This window comes from Arvicanthis niloticus, chromosome 22, assembly GCF_011762505.2.
Source record: "Arvicanthis niloticus isolate mArvNil1 chromosome 22, mArvNil1.pat.X, whole genome shotgun sequence".
NCBI classification, from domain to species: Eukaryota; Metazoa; Chordata; class Mammalia; order Rodentia; family Muridae; genus Arvicanthis; species Arvicanthis niloticus.
In genome coordinates, this window is record NC_133429.1 from 12,298,288 (window position 1) to 12,315,847 (window position 17,560).

General features: G+C 38.0%; 2 protein-coding genes across 3 annotated transcripts in view; one reads left to right on the forward strand and one right to left on the reverse strand.

Annotated features, from left to right (window-relative positions):
- Window positions 1–2,900: 2,900 nt before the first annotated feature.
- Sycp3 (synaptonemal complex protein 3) lies at window positions 2,901–17,355 on the forward strand. The gene is made up of 9 exons (XM_076919909.1): window positions 2,901–2,984; window positions 6,960–7,102; window positions 7,658–7,721; window positions 8,189–8,223; window positions 10,675–10,792; window positions 11,493–11,592; window positions 14,269–14,367; window positions 17,048–17,152; window positions 17,277–17,355. The coding sequence occupies exons 1-9, from the start codon at window positions 2,941–2,943 to the stop codon at window positions 17,328–17,330; spliced, it is 762 nt and encodes a 253-aa protein (XP_076776024.1). The 5' UTR covers window positions 2,901–2,940; the 3' UTR covers window positions 17,331–17,355.
- Chpt1 (choline phosphotransferase 1) overlaps window positions 14,240–17,560 on the reverse strand; it is a 30,905-nt gene continuing 27,584 nt past the window's right edge. For both annotated transcript variants that reach the window (XR_013106286.1, XM_076919908.1), the window contains exon 9: window positions 14,240–17,356. Coding sequence is in view for 1 of the 2 variants with exons in the window: in XM_076919908.1 (XP_076776023.1) it covers window positions 17,312–17,356 (45 nt within the window). In the remaining variant the exon portion in view is untranslated. The remainder of the gene's footprint in view (window positions 17,357–17,560) is intronic.

Below are 17,560 nucleotides of genomic sequence, written 5' to 3' on the forward strand. Positions count from 1 at the left end.
ACACTGGTGGTCTAGCCTTCTAAGCCCTCCTTTGCCCCTGCACTACCAGCATATGGACATGTCTTGATTCTCAATGTCCAGAGGTCACATAACAACTCTGTGCTTAAAAGGAACCTTTTCTCTCAGATCTAATACATTCATTCAATAGCTATACTTTTTAAAAAACCATACCCTGCCACAACATGGTCAATTCAGGAAGGGTCTGGCTATTTCTCTCTGAACAATATGTCATATGAATTTTAACAAAGATTAAATTACATAGTGTGCTACTTTACTAGTACTTATAAAATACGTCAGGCACTCCAGTGTATCTAGAAAGATACAACTGCCAACAAGCACTGAGCATTGTCAAATCCACACGTACATAGACGGAGGGGAGAGGACAGAAGAGGAATAAATGCACGTGTAATGTTGGAATACTTTTTAAAAACGTCTACTTCACGTGACCCATCTAGCTCCAGACCTTTTCTGCTCAGCCCTCTAACAGCACAGACACACTTCTTTACAAGTGTCACTCCTGAGGGTGTAGAGGCAGCCTAAAAAAACTCCATTTCAAAGTCACTTCCATAGACATGCCTCCAGCTTTTAAAAAGATGACTGGGCATACACACGTGTGATTTTCTGCCTCTCCTTTACCCTGTGTGAGCAGTCCCTACAGCTAAATGCCTAGATTTAGTCAAAGGTTTGGTTGCAGTGATTCTCAACCTTCCTAACCCCACCACCCATCGATACAGTTTTTCTGCATGTTGTGGTGACACCCAACCATAAAATTATTTTGTTCCTACTTCAAAACTATAACCTGAAGAATGACACTCAAAACTGACCACTGGTTTTCAGATTACACATGCACATACATGCCAGAATACCTATGTACACAAATGCTTGCACGGGTGCGTGCACACACACACACACACACACACACACACACACACACAGACAAATGCATAAGACTAGGGAGACTTTATCCTAATTCGGTCTGTAGATAGGTGACACCCTTCCCACATCAAAGAAACTAGCAAGGTTGGTTTTGTTTGTTTTGAATGGATCTAGGAAAAACCTATTGGAAATCATCTGGGAAATGAAGAGTCAAGCAACTGCAGAACGTGTGTTAGAGAGGAACAAGGTGTGAGTCTTGCTGTCACCAACGGAAAGCTCCCTAAAGTTGGAGCAATGAAAATTGTGGTTTGCAATCAGGGACATAGGGAAATCTGCCGGCTGAACAACAGGAAGAGTAAACTCAAGAATTTTGGGAAACATACTTTGATTTGGTCGTTGCATGCTATATACATGTGTCAAATTATCACTCTACACTCCATAAATGTAGGGTAAAAGGGCCAAGAAAAACACACCTTGACCCTGACTAAGCCTCAGACCAGGGCCAAAGAAAAAACAAACAAATGAAAACAATAAAAACAACAAAAAAGAAAACAATAACACCCCACCAATTCCCTGAGCATGAAATCCCACTAATCCCTGAGTTTCAAGAGCCGGTCACAGAATCCCACCAATCCCAGAGCTTGCCCCTAGATCGGGCCAGATAATGCTCCAATCCCAGACCAGCCTGGAAAGCTCCTCCCCACCCCAAGAAATCCTAGACAAGCCTGCCCTCTGCTCAGTTCCCTGCTCTTTCTCACCATAGCAGAAGCAGCCACCTTCCTGGATTTTTCCCTCCCAATAAATCTCCTGCGTGAGGTTTGTTGTGTGGTGTGACTTTGTGGTTTTCCTTGGATCTCCACTGCCAGGATACCTTTCCCAGCAGAGCTGTTATACTTGCACTGACGACTACCGTTTCCCTCAGATCTGTATAAGAGATATATACAGTTGTTCTAGCAAAAATTTTTCTTGACACAAAGCTAACAGGTAGGTGGTATATGATACAGCTGTTATAGAGAGGGCACACGCTTTTTAAAAAACTTTTATTTATTCTCTCATATAGTACATATGTTCCTCCTCCCTCCTCCCCTCCCAATCCTCCCCTCCTCATCTTCCCCTCCTCCATTTCTATACACACAGTTCTTAATAAATTATGAGACATCAGTTTCCATAGGAAAGAAAATGATTTTTTTCTTAAAATTTTAAACATTAAAATATTTAAAATATTTTTAAAAACTTTAAAACTCATGGAACTCGTAGAGGAATGATTTTTAGCATTCAAAGTAATGATAATTTTTATATGAAAATAAACCCAGAAAAAAACAGAGATAAAAGCTGCATAAAAGATCTTAAAAACTCAGTTCTAGTGAATACTCTAGCATAAATCCTGAGTTGCATTATAGTCCTAGCTATCTATAATAGCGTTTCTTATAGCAATAATAAATAAAAAGGGAATTGCAGAATATTATTTAAAACGTTGAACATTTTTCGTTATTACAATGCTCAGACATACAGAAAACTATGATGTGTTGCTATATTAAAGAGCATGTCTATATGTTACCGAAATTCAGAACATGTAAATCGGTTGTGGTGTACTCCTATAATTCCAGCATTTAGGAAGCTATAGCAAGATTACCATGTGTTTGAAGTCAGCCTGGGTTAGAGTGAGAGCCTGTATCAGAAAACAACAAAGAATCACACAAAGACATCAGAAAACGGAAGATGGATAATTTACAGTTTCCCCGATAGGTATGAATGAGGAACCATTGGCAAAGGTGGCCCAGTCAAGTGGGATGATGGAGATGGGTGTGGTGTGGATATGACTTCTTAAAGTAGTTCAGTGAAGCAACAGCAGGAAAAGCACAAAAGCGCTGCTTCTCAGGGTAGAGCTGATGTGTCTGTCATGGAAATGCCCCGCCCATCGTGTCCGTGTGGATGGGCACTGGGCACGTGCTGTGGGGCGGGGCTACTACGTAAGCATGTGTACCCATAGTGTTCAGCCAATCAGCAGAGAGCTTGGCCGGGGCCCAGGCTATATTTTCTCGCCCAAAGGCCAGGTTTCCTCAGATGCGTCGAGGAGACGACGACGACTGCTCGCCAGAGCTGCTGAGGTGAGGAGATGGGGTCGTGAGCGCCATGGCAGTTTGGCCTTGGTAGGCCTGGGCCTTGGGCCTGGGCCTCGGGAAGAGGAGTCCTGACTAGGGAGGAAGGTGCCGCAGCTATGTCAGGCCAGAGTGCCTCACCGAGGGGAGGGCGGTTCACCAACCGTGGCCGGTGGACTGAGGGGAGCAGAGGTCAGGCCGAGGGAGTTGAGTCAGGCCGAGGGAGTTGGGGGTCGGGCCGAGGGAGTTGGGGGTCAGGCCGAGGGAGTTGAGGGTCGGGGTCAGGCTGAGGGAGTTGGGGGTCAGGCTGAGGGAGTTGGGGGTCAGGCTGAGGGAGTTGGGGGTCAGGCTGAGGGAGTTGGGGGTCAGGCCGCGGGAGTTGGGGGTCAGGCTGAGGGAGTTGGGGGTCGGGCTGAGGGAGTTGGGGGTCAGGCTGACGGAGTTGGGGGTCAGGCTGAGGGAGTTGGGGGTCAGGCTGAGGGAGTTGGGGGTCGGGCTGAGGGAGTTGGGGGTCAGGCCGAGGGAGTTGGGGGTCGGGCCGAGGGAGTTGGGGGTCAGGCCGAGGGAGTTGGGGGTCAGACCGCGGGAGTTGGGGGTCAGGCTGACGGAGTTGGGGGTCAGGCTGACGGAGTTGGGGGTCAGGCCGAGGGAGTTAGCGGTCAGAGCCTAGGGAACTGGAGTCGTGGGCTAAGGATATTAGGCGGCGGGATTAGGATTTAGGATTGGGGGCCGAGGGAACTAGGAGTCAACGGCTAAAGAAGTGGAGAGACGGGGACAGGGAGTTCGGGGTCAGGGCTGAGGGAAGTAGGGGTCCGGACCTAGGGAATCAGGGTCAGGCTGAGGGAGTTAAAGGTCACGGCCAACGGAGGTTACTAGGGGACTAGGGGTCAAGGGCTAACTAAGGGAGTCCGGAGGCAGAACCTTGGCAATTAGGGATGGCAGCCTAGGGGATTAGGAGGCGGGGCCCAAGAAAAAAGGATTTGGGAGCTGAGGGAGTTAAGGGCTCAGGCTAGGGAATTAAGAGTCCAGGGCTAAGGAAATCAGGAGGCGGGGCCTGGGGACTAGGGGGCGTGGCTAAGGGCATTGGGGTCAGGGATGAGGGAATTAGTGGTTGCAATCTAGGAAATTAGGAGTCCAGACCTAGGGACTACGAGTCAAGGGCTAAGGAAAGTTAGAGGAAAGACGTTGGGATCCTGGGTCAGAGCCAAGGGAAATAAGGGCTGGGCTGGGTCTAGGGAGTTAAAGGTGAAATTAGGGGTGTGGTTAGGGAAATGTGGGTGTGGCCTAGGGAAATAGTGGGGTGGAGAGAATTTAGAAAATGGGGCTTAGTGAATTAGGACCTGTGTCCTAAGGGATTAGGAACCTAGATATTTATGTACTAAGTCAACTAGGAGGCAGGGCATCAGGAAATTTGGGGTGAGGATGGAGAATTTTTTTTTTTTAAGTCTCTTCTCCCTCCCCCCCCTTTTTTCCTTTTTTTTTTTTTTTTTTACACTTATTTTTTATTTATATAAGTACTCTATCTGGATGTATCCCTGCAGCCAGAAGAGGGCACCAACTATTATAGATAGTTGTGAGCCACTATGTGGTTGCTGGGAATTGAACTCATGACCTCTGGAAGAGCAGCCAATGCTCTTAACTGCTGAGCCATCTCTCCAGTTCTGAGGATGGAGAAATTTTAAAAGAGGAAGTATAGGGATTTAGAGGTCAGACACTGAGAAAATTAAGGGTTTGGGTATGGAACTGTGGTTTAGGATCTAGGCAGGCATGGGTTGGGCTCTGATGAAATTAGAGATCAGGGCTTAGGAAATTAATGGTTGGGTACTAAGAAAATCTCAGGTTGGTGCTGAGGAAATTTGGAGTTGAGGTGAGGGAATTAGGTATTTGGCATGAGGGAATTGGGGCTTAGGGAATGAAGGATTATGGCTGATAGTTTGAGTCACTGAGAGAATTAGGGATGATGGGTTAGGTATGCTGGGGCTGAGGGTTTTGGCATTGGGGTGAGGGAATAGGGGTTTTCATTAGAGAGCTTGGAAGCTGAGAGAAATAGTTGTGGGAATCAGATGAGGAAATTGGGGTGAGGTGTAGAGGTAGGAGAATGGGGGCTGGAGTCTGGGAGAATAAAGGAGTTCAGGGATAGGTTGTTGGAGGCTGCGGGAACTAGTAGTTGAGTTAGAGAATTAGGGATTGTGAATGAGGAAATTAAGGATTGGGTTTGAGAACATTAAAATTGAGTTGGGAATGACAGAATGGTTAGGTCTGAGGGAAGTAAGGGTTGAGGCTGTGGCAATTAGGGGTAGTGGGTGAGGGAATTAGTTTAGGGGTAAGGGAAGCAGTGTTTGGAGACTTAGGGACTTAGTTGGGGTGAAATTTAGGAATTATATATGACAGAACTAGGCTTGGGATGAGGAATTAGGGCTTGTGGGTTAGGCCAATTAGGGAGTTGGGGCTGAGGAAATTATGTGAGAATGAGGAACTACAGGCTGAGAAAAATGTATCTTTGAGGGAATTAGGATTGGATTTGAGGAAATGAAGAGTTCTGGTTGAGGGATTGTGGGCTAAAGGCTCTGGAGAATTTTGGGATTGGGGCTGGGGAATCAGTGAATTAAAGGGTGAGGGAATATAGTATGAGGGGAGGACAGACTTGGAGCTGGGGTAAAGAGGGCTGAATGAATGAAGGATTGAGGCTTGGGTGTTTGTGGGATTGAGAATAGAGGCCTGAGGGAAATGTGCATCTTGGGTAATTTGGGATTGGGAATTTATAAGGCTGATGAAATAAAGTTCTTGGGGCCTGAGGAAATGATGGTTTGGGGATTAGGAGTCAGGTACTAAGAACTGAGGGGCTAGAGGTCTGATTGGTGGCATAAGGAATAAAGAATAGAGATAATGATGGGCTGTAGCGGTGAATGACTGCAGGTCTCTGGAATGAGGGCCTGGGAGCAATGAAGGACTAGAGAGTAATGGGTTAGGGGACTGAGTGGTGAGAAGAATCTGGGCTTAAAGAATGAGGCATTGGGGGGATAGGACTGGGAACATGAGAACATAAGGGTTGGGGAGCTGGTGGACTTGAGGGGCTAGGAGCTAAGGCACTTATGACTGAGGGAACTGAGAGGTGTGAGGGCTGGGACCTATGGGTGTCCAGTGTGCCTTTTCAGCCCACTGCAAGATTTTTTTTCATTTAATACTATGGAAATTTTATAGGTACATTACTTTCCTAAGGTCTAGTTTTTCATTTTGTTTTAAAGGGCAGAGTTGTTCTATGTAATCCTCCTGCATCAATCTCTTTAAGTACTGGAATTCTTGGTGTGTTCCATTTGTGCTTTGTTTTCTTCTTAAGACAGTCTTGGTGATAGCCCAGTTGCCTCACAACTCTTTATATAACCATTGTGTGTTTTATGCATTTATGCACTACTAAGGATGGACCCCAAGGCTTCCTATATATTATATAATTGAGCTACACCCTCAGTCCCATACAGCTATATATTATAGGTTTATATTGCTATAACCAACTTTTGGAATGTTTGTGATTTATCCTGCTGGTAACTATGACATTACTTTTCTGAGATATAAATTAAAATTTATCAAGTATCTGGCATATAGGGCCAAAATTCAGATCTAGTGGCTAGGTGGAAACATATTTGTAATCAGTGTTCAAGCTGTCACTGTGGTGTTTTTCTTCTTTGTAAATTGATAAATGATAAACTGTTAACTTTTGGTACAATGAAAAAATACAAGGCCAGAAACATGGCCCAGTGACTAAAGGTTCCTGTTCTCAAGCCTAATATGAGTCTAATCCCAGGGACCCAATTGGTGGAAGAGAACTGGCTCTTTCAAGTTGGTCTCTGCCCTACACATGTGTCCCCTCAGTCCCCCTACCCCAGCACCCCTGCAAAAAAAAAAGTTTACTTAAATGATGTAAAGTTTACTTAAATGATGAGATATGTGGATTTTTGCTGTTTTTTTTTTGTTTGTTTATTAAACAAGCAAACATCTAAAGATGGTGCCTGGTGGCAGAAAGCATTCTGGGAAATCTGGGAAGCCACCATTGATTGATCAGCCTAAAAAAGCCTTTGACTTTGAGAAAGAAGATAAAGATCTGTCTGGATCAGAAGAAGATATTGCTGATGGTAAATACCTAATGTTGGTTATTAACAATGTTCTAGAGTCCATTTATTTTGAATTTGCTACACTTAAAACTTAATTAAGTAAGCATTTTCACATAACTTTGTTGTTTTGATTTTTTTTAGATTTACTTATGTATATAAGTACTCTATCTGCAGATACACCTACATGCCAGAAGAAGGCATTAGATCCCATTACAGATGGTTGTGAACCACCATGTGGTTGCTGGGAATTGAACTCAGGATCTCTGGAAGAGCTGCCAGTGCTCTTAAACTCTGAGCCATCTCTTCAGCTCCCATACTTAGTTTCTTATCAGATCTCCCTATCCGTATCAAAGTTGTAACACTTCAAAGAGTATTCCTTATCTTTGTAGAACAGTACATGACCATATTTGAAAATTTGCTTCTAAAAAATGGGTCATGAAGTGTGACATAAATTAATTTTTCCAAAAAATATATTTATCTGCTTTTTGTTACAAAATCCTGAAAGGACTGAAAATAATTTCATTAAAATTTACCAAAATAGCATATTTAATTTCACAATTTATTTTGTCAATATAGAAAAGACTCCAGTAATTGATAAACATGGAAAGAAAAGATCTGCAGGAATAATTGAAGATGTGGGGTAAGATGTTACAAAAAAGTACTTGAGGGTGTGCATGCGTGTGTGTGTGTGTGTGTGTGTGTGCGTGCACGCGTGTGTGCGTGTGTGCATGCACGTGCATATGTATGTATGTATGTATGTATGTATGTATGTGTAGTGTATGGAGAGGTTGAATGTCAGCTGTTCATGCTTGCAGAGCAAGCATTTAACTAACTGAGCTGTTTCACTAAGCCCCACAGATGTTTTTTTTGCTCAGTAAAGTACTTTAAGAAAAATCTACTTCAGTCTTATCTAGCAAGTAGTGATATAAAATACTAGATATGTGGTATTTCTCCCAATACAAGTATATTGTGAATCTTTAAAGGTCTTTTTTCCTTTATTTTTAATGGTGCTAGGGATCAAACCTAGGGCTTTGACCACACTGGGCAAATGTTCCACCATTGAATTGTACTCCTGGTCTTAATTTTTTAACTGTTAATCTTTCACAGAGGTGAAGTACAGAATATGCTGGAAAAATTTGGAGGTATGTTTTTGAGAGACATATTTAAAGAAAATTGTTTAAAACTGTATAATTGTATAATAAGAAATGAGGTCAATATGTGAATAGTTTAATGCCCTTTTTAAACTCTAGGGTTTTGCATAAATATTTATGATTTAGCATCATAAATATTTTTTCTTAACCTTTTTTTTTTTTTTTGTTTTTGAGACAGGGTTTCTCTGTAGTCCTGGCTGTCCTGGAACTCACTCTGTAGACCAGGCTGGCCTTGAACTCAGAAATCCGCCTGCCTCTGCCTCCCAAGTGCTGGGATTAATGGCGTGCGCCACCACCACCCGGCAACCTTTTTCATGATATGAAAAGTAAACATACTTTAAGAATTTTATAAAAATAGAGGGGGAAAGTTTTTTTACTTTTTTATATTCACAGAAAAGTGATTTTATATATATGCATGCCTTTTTAATCCCAGCAGAAGCAGGCAGGTCTCTGAATTCTAGGTCTACAAAGTGAATCCATAACAGCCAGGGCTACACAGAGGACCATGCCTCGAAAAACCAAACAACAATTAAAGAACTATTATTACTTTTATAGTAATTTATGTAATTGAATGTAAAAAGACAACTTTAGCCAGTAAAAGATTTATAACCAGAGCCAACGACCTTAAATTTTAAATACTGTTTTTATACAAGTTTAGTTAGGAGATAGCACTCTGCTTAATTTCTTCTTTTTAAGACAGGAACTTGCTAGATAGTCTAGACTGGCCTTAAACTGGGTATCTCTTCAAACTTGTGGGTGCTGGTATCATAGGCATCAGTTACCTTGACTAGTTTAGGAGAATATACTTTTTTTTTTTTTTTTTCATTTCAGGAGGGAGGTGGGTAGCATTCCATGGTGCATGAGTGGAGAGCAGATTAAAACTTGCTGGAGTCAGTGTCTCCTCCTACCATATGGATGGATTCTGGAGATCATACTCAAATTGTCAGGCTTTGCTGCAAGCACTTTTACTTGTTGAGCCATCTCACCAGCCCCAAAATACTGTTTTACAAAAAAACAATTGTTTAAGAATTATTCATACCATTAAGTGTTTATAAGAATTGTTCTATTTGGTAGTAACAAAATGTTTGCTTTCTAAACTTACTATAAATGCTGAAAATGCAAAACATGTATTATAGTTACATCATAGTCACTAAAAGGTAACTTTTATGGTAAAAATATATGCATAGCAAACATTGATAAGTGTTTAATAAACTGCCATATTTATTAGTGATAAAAGTACCTTATACAGATCACTGTGAACTAGGCTTGGTAGCACATACCCAGCTCTTAAGACAGCAGAGGCATAAAGGTATCTGAATTTGATGTTAGCCTTATCTACATGGTGAGTTCCAGACCAGACAGGGCTATGCCATGAAACCTCATTTCAACAAAACAATAACAACAAAAAGTCCCCCATTAAAATATTATAAAGTATTCTTAGATGCATTATTTAGACATTTCACTAAGATTTTTTTTATAAAAAATGTTTAATAGTATTGACTTTAAAATTTTTATTAATCTTTTTTGATTTACTTAAAATTTAGTATTTCTGATAATGAGTTCTAACAGTTACACCAAGTATGGCCCATCAAATGGAGGATATACTATAAGTTTAGAAATATTTATACTTTATTACTATTTGTTCATAAATCTGGCCTTGATCCTTTGTTTTATTCATTTTTATCACCCTTAAATTTAAAATTTAACTCATTAAACATAATAATTGAGATAAGTTTGAGTATTTTATCTATTTCTTATTCCAAAATATCTAAGACCAATGTTTCAGAATTCAGCCATTTTTGTATTTTGTAATATTTTCATAGATTTTACTAGCTAAGCTTCCTTAGTCCGAAAATCCAAACTTCTAAGTATTCTAAAATACAAAGCATTTTTTAAAGCACATGTTGGTGTTAGTTTTTAAATTAAAATGTTTTAATTCAAATTTTATGATTTGTGTGTGATGTGTATGTGTGAGTGTGGGTCTACATGTGTGATAGCACATCTGTGCAGGTCAGAAGACACTTTTGGGAGTTGTCTCTCCTCTTCCACTGTGGAAGATGATAGGGCTTGGTTTGCCCCTTCCACCATGGATTCCTGTGATCAAACTTAGGCTGTCAGGCTATGGCAAGTGTTTATTTGTTTTTCTTTATTTGTGACAGTGGGTATCTATGTTTCCTGACTGGCCCAGAACTCACTATGTAGACCAGACTGGCCTAAAATTCAGAGATCTACCTGTAGAGTTCTGCCTTCCAAGTGTTGGGATTAAAGACGTGCCACCATGCCCAGTGCAAATTTTTTTTTCTCCTGTTTAACTCCTTGGTCCCTAAATTTAATTTTAAATCTCCTTGATATTATTGAACAAACCCATACTTACATTATTTGATTATGTGGAACAAAATAATTCTCTTCAACATTAAATTTCAATGTTTATTTTCAATATAGCTGACATCAACAAAGCTCTTCTTGCCAAGAGGAAAAGAATAGAAATGTATACCAAAGCTTCTTTCAAAGCCAGTAACCAGAAAATTGAGCAAATTTGGAAAACACAACAAGAGGAAATGTAAGGTTTTTAAAGAACTACATCTTTATCATTTCTTAGTATGTCCTGGTACAAATTACCTACAGAAAATAGTATCATCTGCTTATTAGAGTCTCTAGTAAAAATGCTAGGCTTTTTTCCCCCTAATCAAGTAGTCCTATAACTTCATGCCTTCATAGAATTGAGATGTTTCTTAGAAGTCAGTGGAGATTGCTTTTTTCTCCTTTTAAATAACTGGGAGGTTACTAATCAATATTCATTGTGGAAATATATTACTTGAGTAAAAGAAGTAAATGTCATAGAAACTATCATTTGATAACTGTGAAAATATAGAAAAATTCAGTTTTATATCATAAGTAATTTATATATTTTAATCAACTTGACTATTACTTTGTACTAAAAATCGTTACCATGCCAAATGGGGGAGGTAACCTAAGTGTAATAATTTATTTATCAGAACCATATTCAATAGGAAAAATGAAAAATTTCTTGGAGATTAAATTTTTCTGGAAAATATAAAACTTACTTAGTTTCAAGAGCTAAAGCATGTAAGAAGACATCTGTTAGGAAAAAATACTAAAATCAACATAAGTTTTAAAATTTTCTTATCAAAGTATTTAAACTATTGTTTCCTTTTTACAGCATAAGACATATGAATTAAATTTGTTTTGAATGTTCTTTTCACACTGATGAAATTTGACAGGATTCATTGATTTTACAGACAGAAGCTTAACAATGAATATTCTCAGCAATTTATGAGTGTGTTGCAGCAGTGGGAACTGGATATACAGAAAATTGAAGAACAAGGAGAAAAACTAACTGTTAGTATCACAATTAACTTTATAATTACTCTATTATAACTAAGCCTCAAGTAGAAGTAAAGAACCTAGTCTTATGTCCATAGAACTAAGACAACTTTTACTACCCATTGTTAGGTACATGTCTTAATATTGCCAAATGATAAACCATAGAAGTATAGGCACATACAATATTAATATCCTAAGCATTGATCTTCTTAAGGATATCGACTGATATCCTTGCAATTTTAAGTAACAGAAACTTGTCAGTGGATAAAAGAAGAATTACTAGTTTATATAAAAGAATTTGGAGATAAAATTAACTTTAGACATAATGCCAGTTGAATGGGGGTAGGGAAGGTTTGCTTATTATAGTGTTATCTGGACTCTGCTGTTAGGTCTCCATGAACTTTTAATGTACTAAGTTAATTCTCCCAGTCCTAGACTTAACTACAAATTTAGTGACTGCATAGACTGAGATGATCTTTCTGAAATTCATGTGGCAGAACATCATTAATCTAGTTTGGATTATTTGCTCATTCCTAGCCAATCGTTGTAGACACAACATGGCTTATTGTACTTCCTTGCTCCCTTCCACCACCACCAACGCCCCCCCCCCCCCGCCCCCTTGGAGTGCTAAGGACTGAATCTAGATGCATTGTGCAGCCTACTAAAACATGCTATCACTGAGCTACAGCCCCCATCCAGAATATGACTTACTTTAAATTATCCAGATTGTATCATTTCTCTATCTCCACTGATGATGGAAGGTAACTCCTCTCATTCTGTTTAGAGAAAGGGTCTCACTTTGTAGTCCTGGCTGACCTTGAACTCACAGAGCTCCACTTGCCTTTGCCTCCCAAGTGCATGTTTATGTGCTGACAGGAATTAAGAGGAACAAATTTATTTCTGGTATTGCATATTAAACCTAGGCCCACAAAACTGTTCTACCACTACACTATATTCTCAGCCCTTGTTTTTACCTTTCATTTTGAGACAAGAACTCAAGACACCCAGATCCTGTACCAGATAGGATTTCAATTTGTGACTTCCTGTTTCCATCTTGAGAGAAGCTAGGGGTTGGGTTATAGGCCTGCAGCTCCAGGTTTGGCTACAGAAGAGAAATTTAATAGTAATAGGAGGGGGGAAATTGCTAAATTCTTGAGAATGGAAAAGGCAGGAAATTGGACTGAGTATAGTTATCTTTAGAAACAAGAGGAAATAGAATATATGAGTAGGAATATAAATAGATATAGATGGGTGGTAGATATATATGATAATGAAAAATGTTCTCTTTGGATTCTTTTTGATTTAGTAGGATCATCATGTAGAGTAACTAGAGTTGAGTTTTACAAGATAGGGATTTAGCTAAGTGAATATGAGTCACGAGGCAACAAAGTGTATATACAAAGGAGTGCTGTGCAACTTTATGAAAATTGCAGTAAAAGGAAGAATGCAGTTTTTAGTCTTGAACTAAGATTGAGCTATACTATAGTACTAAAGAGTTAGCCAGAGGCAGGCAGTGGTGAATATACAGTATACTAGAGAAACCATATGTATAGTGAGTAGAGCCTGGATTATAGAAACATACTTAGAACCAAATTCTGCTTGAACAATTTAGCTGTGAAACAGTAGGTAATTTACTGTTATGTTTCAGTTTCCTCTACTTTGGACATGACTGATGAAAACCTAAATTGAGTTTGTTTATTACACACACATTTAAGGGACTCAAAATAGTTAATATACAATTAATTCATCATTACATAAACTACTATAGAAAGGTTATGCCATTTATAATGACAAAGTCTCTATAAGGATATAAGTGAATGGATTAAGGACACTAGAAGACAAAGTCATTGGTGGAGAGTAGATTAAGGAACCAAAAGACAAACATTAGACATCGAAATCACTAATAAGATAGTCTTGGGGCTAGGGATGTGTATCAGTTGGTAGACTCTAGCATGCACAAAGCTTTGAGCTTGATCCCCAGCACTACATAAACCAGGTGTGGGTTTTCACTTTCCACTACCTTACTCACTAAATAAAACATGTCTACAATCCCAGCATTTGAGAGATAGAGGCAGAGGGACCTAGTACTTTGAGGCCATTTTTGACTACATAGTAAATTTGAGGCCAGCTTAGACCCTGTCTCAAAACCTTGAAAACTGAGATTTCCTATTCAATCTTTTATGATGGTATCTATGCTCCTGTAATACCAGCTACTTAGGAGGCAGAGGTAGGAACAGTTACGCTGTACAACACAGTAAAACCTAGACTCAAAAAAGAAATTCGGGGATGAAGCAATGGTTCATATACAATGAGTTCTTACTGGTTTTACAGATGACCCTGGTTTGGTTCTTTGCACTCAAATGACAACTTATAATTGCCAGTAACTCCAGTTTCAGGGGATCTAACACCCTTATACTCAAAACATTTTTTTTTAATGTATACTCATTGACTGATAGGATTATTATAGTACATGTTAGTAGTGAAAATATTTAAACTTAGTCATAATAGTTGTTAAAATACTAGTTATTAACTTTAAACTATGTCTTTAAGTTTAATATGGAATTACTTTTTGCTGAATTTAAAAATGACTGTAATAGAGCTCAGAGATAGGTGTTTGCCTACCATGCATGAAAGCCAAAATAACAAAAATACTTGTACCAAATCATTATTACATTTTTTTAATGTTTATAGAATCTTTTTCGACAACAACAAAAGGTTTTTCAGCAGTCTAGAATTGTTCAGAGCCAGAGAATGAAAGCAATCAAACAGATACATGAGCAGTTCATAAAGGTGAGTTATACATAGTAACATGTTTTTGTTTTATTGTGTATCTCCTTTGTTTTTGTTTGAAACAGGGCTCACTATATTGCCTGGCTGGCCTGGAACTTGCTATGTAGACTAGGCTGGCTTCAAATTCAGAGAGATTCTTTTTCTTCCCAAGTGCTGGTGTTAAAGGTGTGAGCCACCACATCCAGCTAACTTATGTTCTTTTTTTTAATAGTGTATATGGATGTTTTTATATGTATGTCTGTACACCATGTACATGCCTACTGCCCACAGAGGTCAGAAAAGGGCAGTAGATCCTTTAAAATTAAAGTTATAAATGGTTGTGACCTGCCATGTAGGTGCTGGGAATCAAACCTAAGTCCTCTATATAAGAACAAGTATTCTTAACCACTGAGCCATCTCTTGCCCCTAACATATGTTCTTATAAACCATAATTTAAGTATTATTATTATTTTTTTGCAAATTCATGGGAAGTGTTTTAATTTTTAAAATTTCTATTTTGAATTGTTTGTGACCAAAGTGATAAATATGTCTGTAAAATTCTAATGTCCTGAGAAGGTTGTTATTCAGGACAAGAAATGGCAAAGTAGCAATTTTACCTTAAAAAGTTCTTATTCATTAAGTCCATACTTCATTAAATAACACTTTTTAGCCATTGTGCTGTTTAACTGAAAATAGAAAATTTATAAGTTATTTCTTTTATCTGCAGTTATTCTGCAGTCTTTTATCCATGTATTCCCAGTGTATTTTCAATAGGAAGCACCAAATGGAATTATTTCCTTATTTTCAAATGTATTATATAGGTCTTTTCTGGCATATTAGCTTTTAGAATTATTCCAGTGACCACAATGACTTTATATGCCAACTTATGAGAGGGGTTATCCCAAAATTTAACACAGTTGAAAATTTAAACTTTGTAAGTTGAGAATTATCTCTTGACCTATATGTAAACTAGAAAACTGTTCCCTAATAGTAAGCAGTTTTATAGGTAAATATGAACAAAAAAGTTAATATTTAATTATTTCCAAGAGACCTTGTCAGCTTGCTCTAATGTTCCTTAAGAACAATTTAATTGGTATGACTTGAGGAAGTACTTGAAAAGATTTCTTCTATCACTAAATGTTACCATTTTGGTAGAAACTTCAGTATAATTTTAAGTCCTCCATATCTATTTTTGTTGTTGTTGTTATTTTTTGAGAAGGGTTTCTCTGTGTAGCCCTGGCTGTCCTGGAACTTACTCTGTAGACCAGGCTGGCCTTGAGCTTAAGAGATCTGCCTGCCTCTGCCTCCTGAGTGCTGGCATTAAAGCCTGCTCTCTATCCCTTTTATCTTCTATATTGTTATTAAATTCTGGAATTCTTACCTCTACAGTGGTTCATTGTTTCTTTAATTTCTGCTGTTTAATACATTTGTTCATTCTCTGCTTGTACTATTTCACTTTCTCATCACACTTTGTTCTATTAAAACTCTTACCTGATTTCTCTTTTCTTCAATCCATTCTTTGCCTCTGCCCTGTAATCTTAATAAAACATCTCCTTCCTGAAAATATGCCTGTAGTTGTCCCTTCTAAATTTTTAGTTGTACAATCTATACATGTACATTACTCCAAACTCTCTACATAATTGCTTTCTCTAAATTCAGACTTAACGTATTTCCATACTTTGGTTATACTATTCCTCTAGAAGATTTTAAGTCCCTTTAAATTAATGAAATAGTGTATTTTTTTGTTAGCTAAACAGCAATTATTCATATGTTCCACCAGATAGTTACCGGGGTTGTGTTTCCATTCTTATAAAATTATGTTGTTTACATAATTTTTCTGATTGTAAAAAAACACTCATGTATTATTTTTTAGTTCTTCACAGAACAGTATTTTCTATATAATAGGCAATAGGATATCGTATATTTGGTGAATGAGTACTAAATTTTTAAAAACTTTTTAGCTAGGTGTTATGGCAGATTCCTCTAAGCCTGAGACAGGATTAGAGAGTTTCGGGTGAGCTTGCCTGTATTATGAGACGTTGTCTTGAAAAACAAAATACTGGGGCAGAGTTCAATCTATGGGGCCCATATGCTAGAAGGAGAGAACCCAGTACCCACAGTTGTCTTCTAAATGAATGAAAATGTAATATTTTAAAAAAATTTAATAATTCTTTTCTTTTAACTTGATTTTATACTATAGATATTTTATTCCCATTTGTGAATTTAAGTCACATTGACTCTTAGTCACAATAAGTAGATTATACCTAGATCTCTTAAGAAACTTACTAGAAATTTTTTAAATTCTATATACTGATAAACCTTGTAGTCTTTCTAGATTTTATTTTCTTATTCTTTTGAGACAAGATCCTACATTGCCCAGACTACCCTCAAATTTGCAATTCTCCCGTCTTGTTTAGCTCCCTTCCCCATTTTCTTTTTTTATCACCTTGACCTTAGTTCATTAAACTGTTGTTTTGGGCAATGATATTACCGGTGTACTTTAATTGTATTTGATTAATGTGTGATATATTTACTTGCTTATAGTGGGAAATTCGGTCTATATGAGTTACTTAGAATGTTGGGATAAATAATGAACATTTTCTGAATAATGAAAGTATTTTTACTTTTAGAAGATTTTATAATTTAGAACCTATGGTTAAAATCTAAAGTTTATAACTAAAGTGGGGTTTTTGTGTTTTAGAATTTGGAAGATGTGGAGAAGAATAATGATAATCTGTTTATTGGCACACAAAGTGAACTTAAAAAAGAAATGGCTATGTTGCAAAAAAAAGTTATGATGGAAACTGTAAGTTCTATTTCATATTGCAAAAATATGGATTAATGGAGGCACTGAAATGTTTTATTTGCTGAAATTTTTATAACATTTAACTAAAAATTAAACATGTTTCATATCTCCTTTCATGAAACAGCAGCAGCAAGAGATGGCAAATGTTCGAAAGTCTCTTCAATCCATGTTATTCTGATGAGTCTTTGAAGAAAGAACTTGAACCTATGTAATATGATACAATTAAAACATTAGCTAAGAGGCATACCTTTAGTAATTATAGTTTAAACTATAGCATCCAAAATCATTAGCTTGTTTAAGTGGAAGGTTTTTGTTCCTGTTAACTTCTAAATAAACCTAATCAACTGTGTAAGTAGTAGCTATTCTAATGTATCAAACTTTCAGGGTTTTTTGTTTGTTTGTTTGTTT

What these genes read in the sequence shown, in the direction of transcription:
- Sycp3 (XM_076919909.1), top strand. Translation starts at nt 2,941, where the DNA reads ATGCGTCGAGGAGACGACGACGACTGCTCGCCAGAGCTGCTGAG. An exon ending in TGCTCGCCAGAGCTGCTGAG is followed by an intron (nt 2,985 to 6,959) that starts GTGAGGAGATGG and finishes TTATTAAACAAG; the next exon opens with CAAACATCTAAAGATGGTGC. An exon ending in AAAAAGTTATGATGGAAACT is followed by an intron (nt 17,153 to 17,276) that starts GTAAGTTCTATT and finishes TTCATGAAACAG; the next exon opens with CAGCAGCAAGAGATGGCAAA.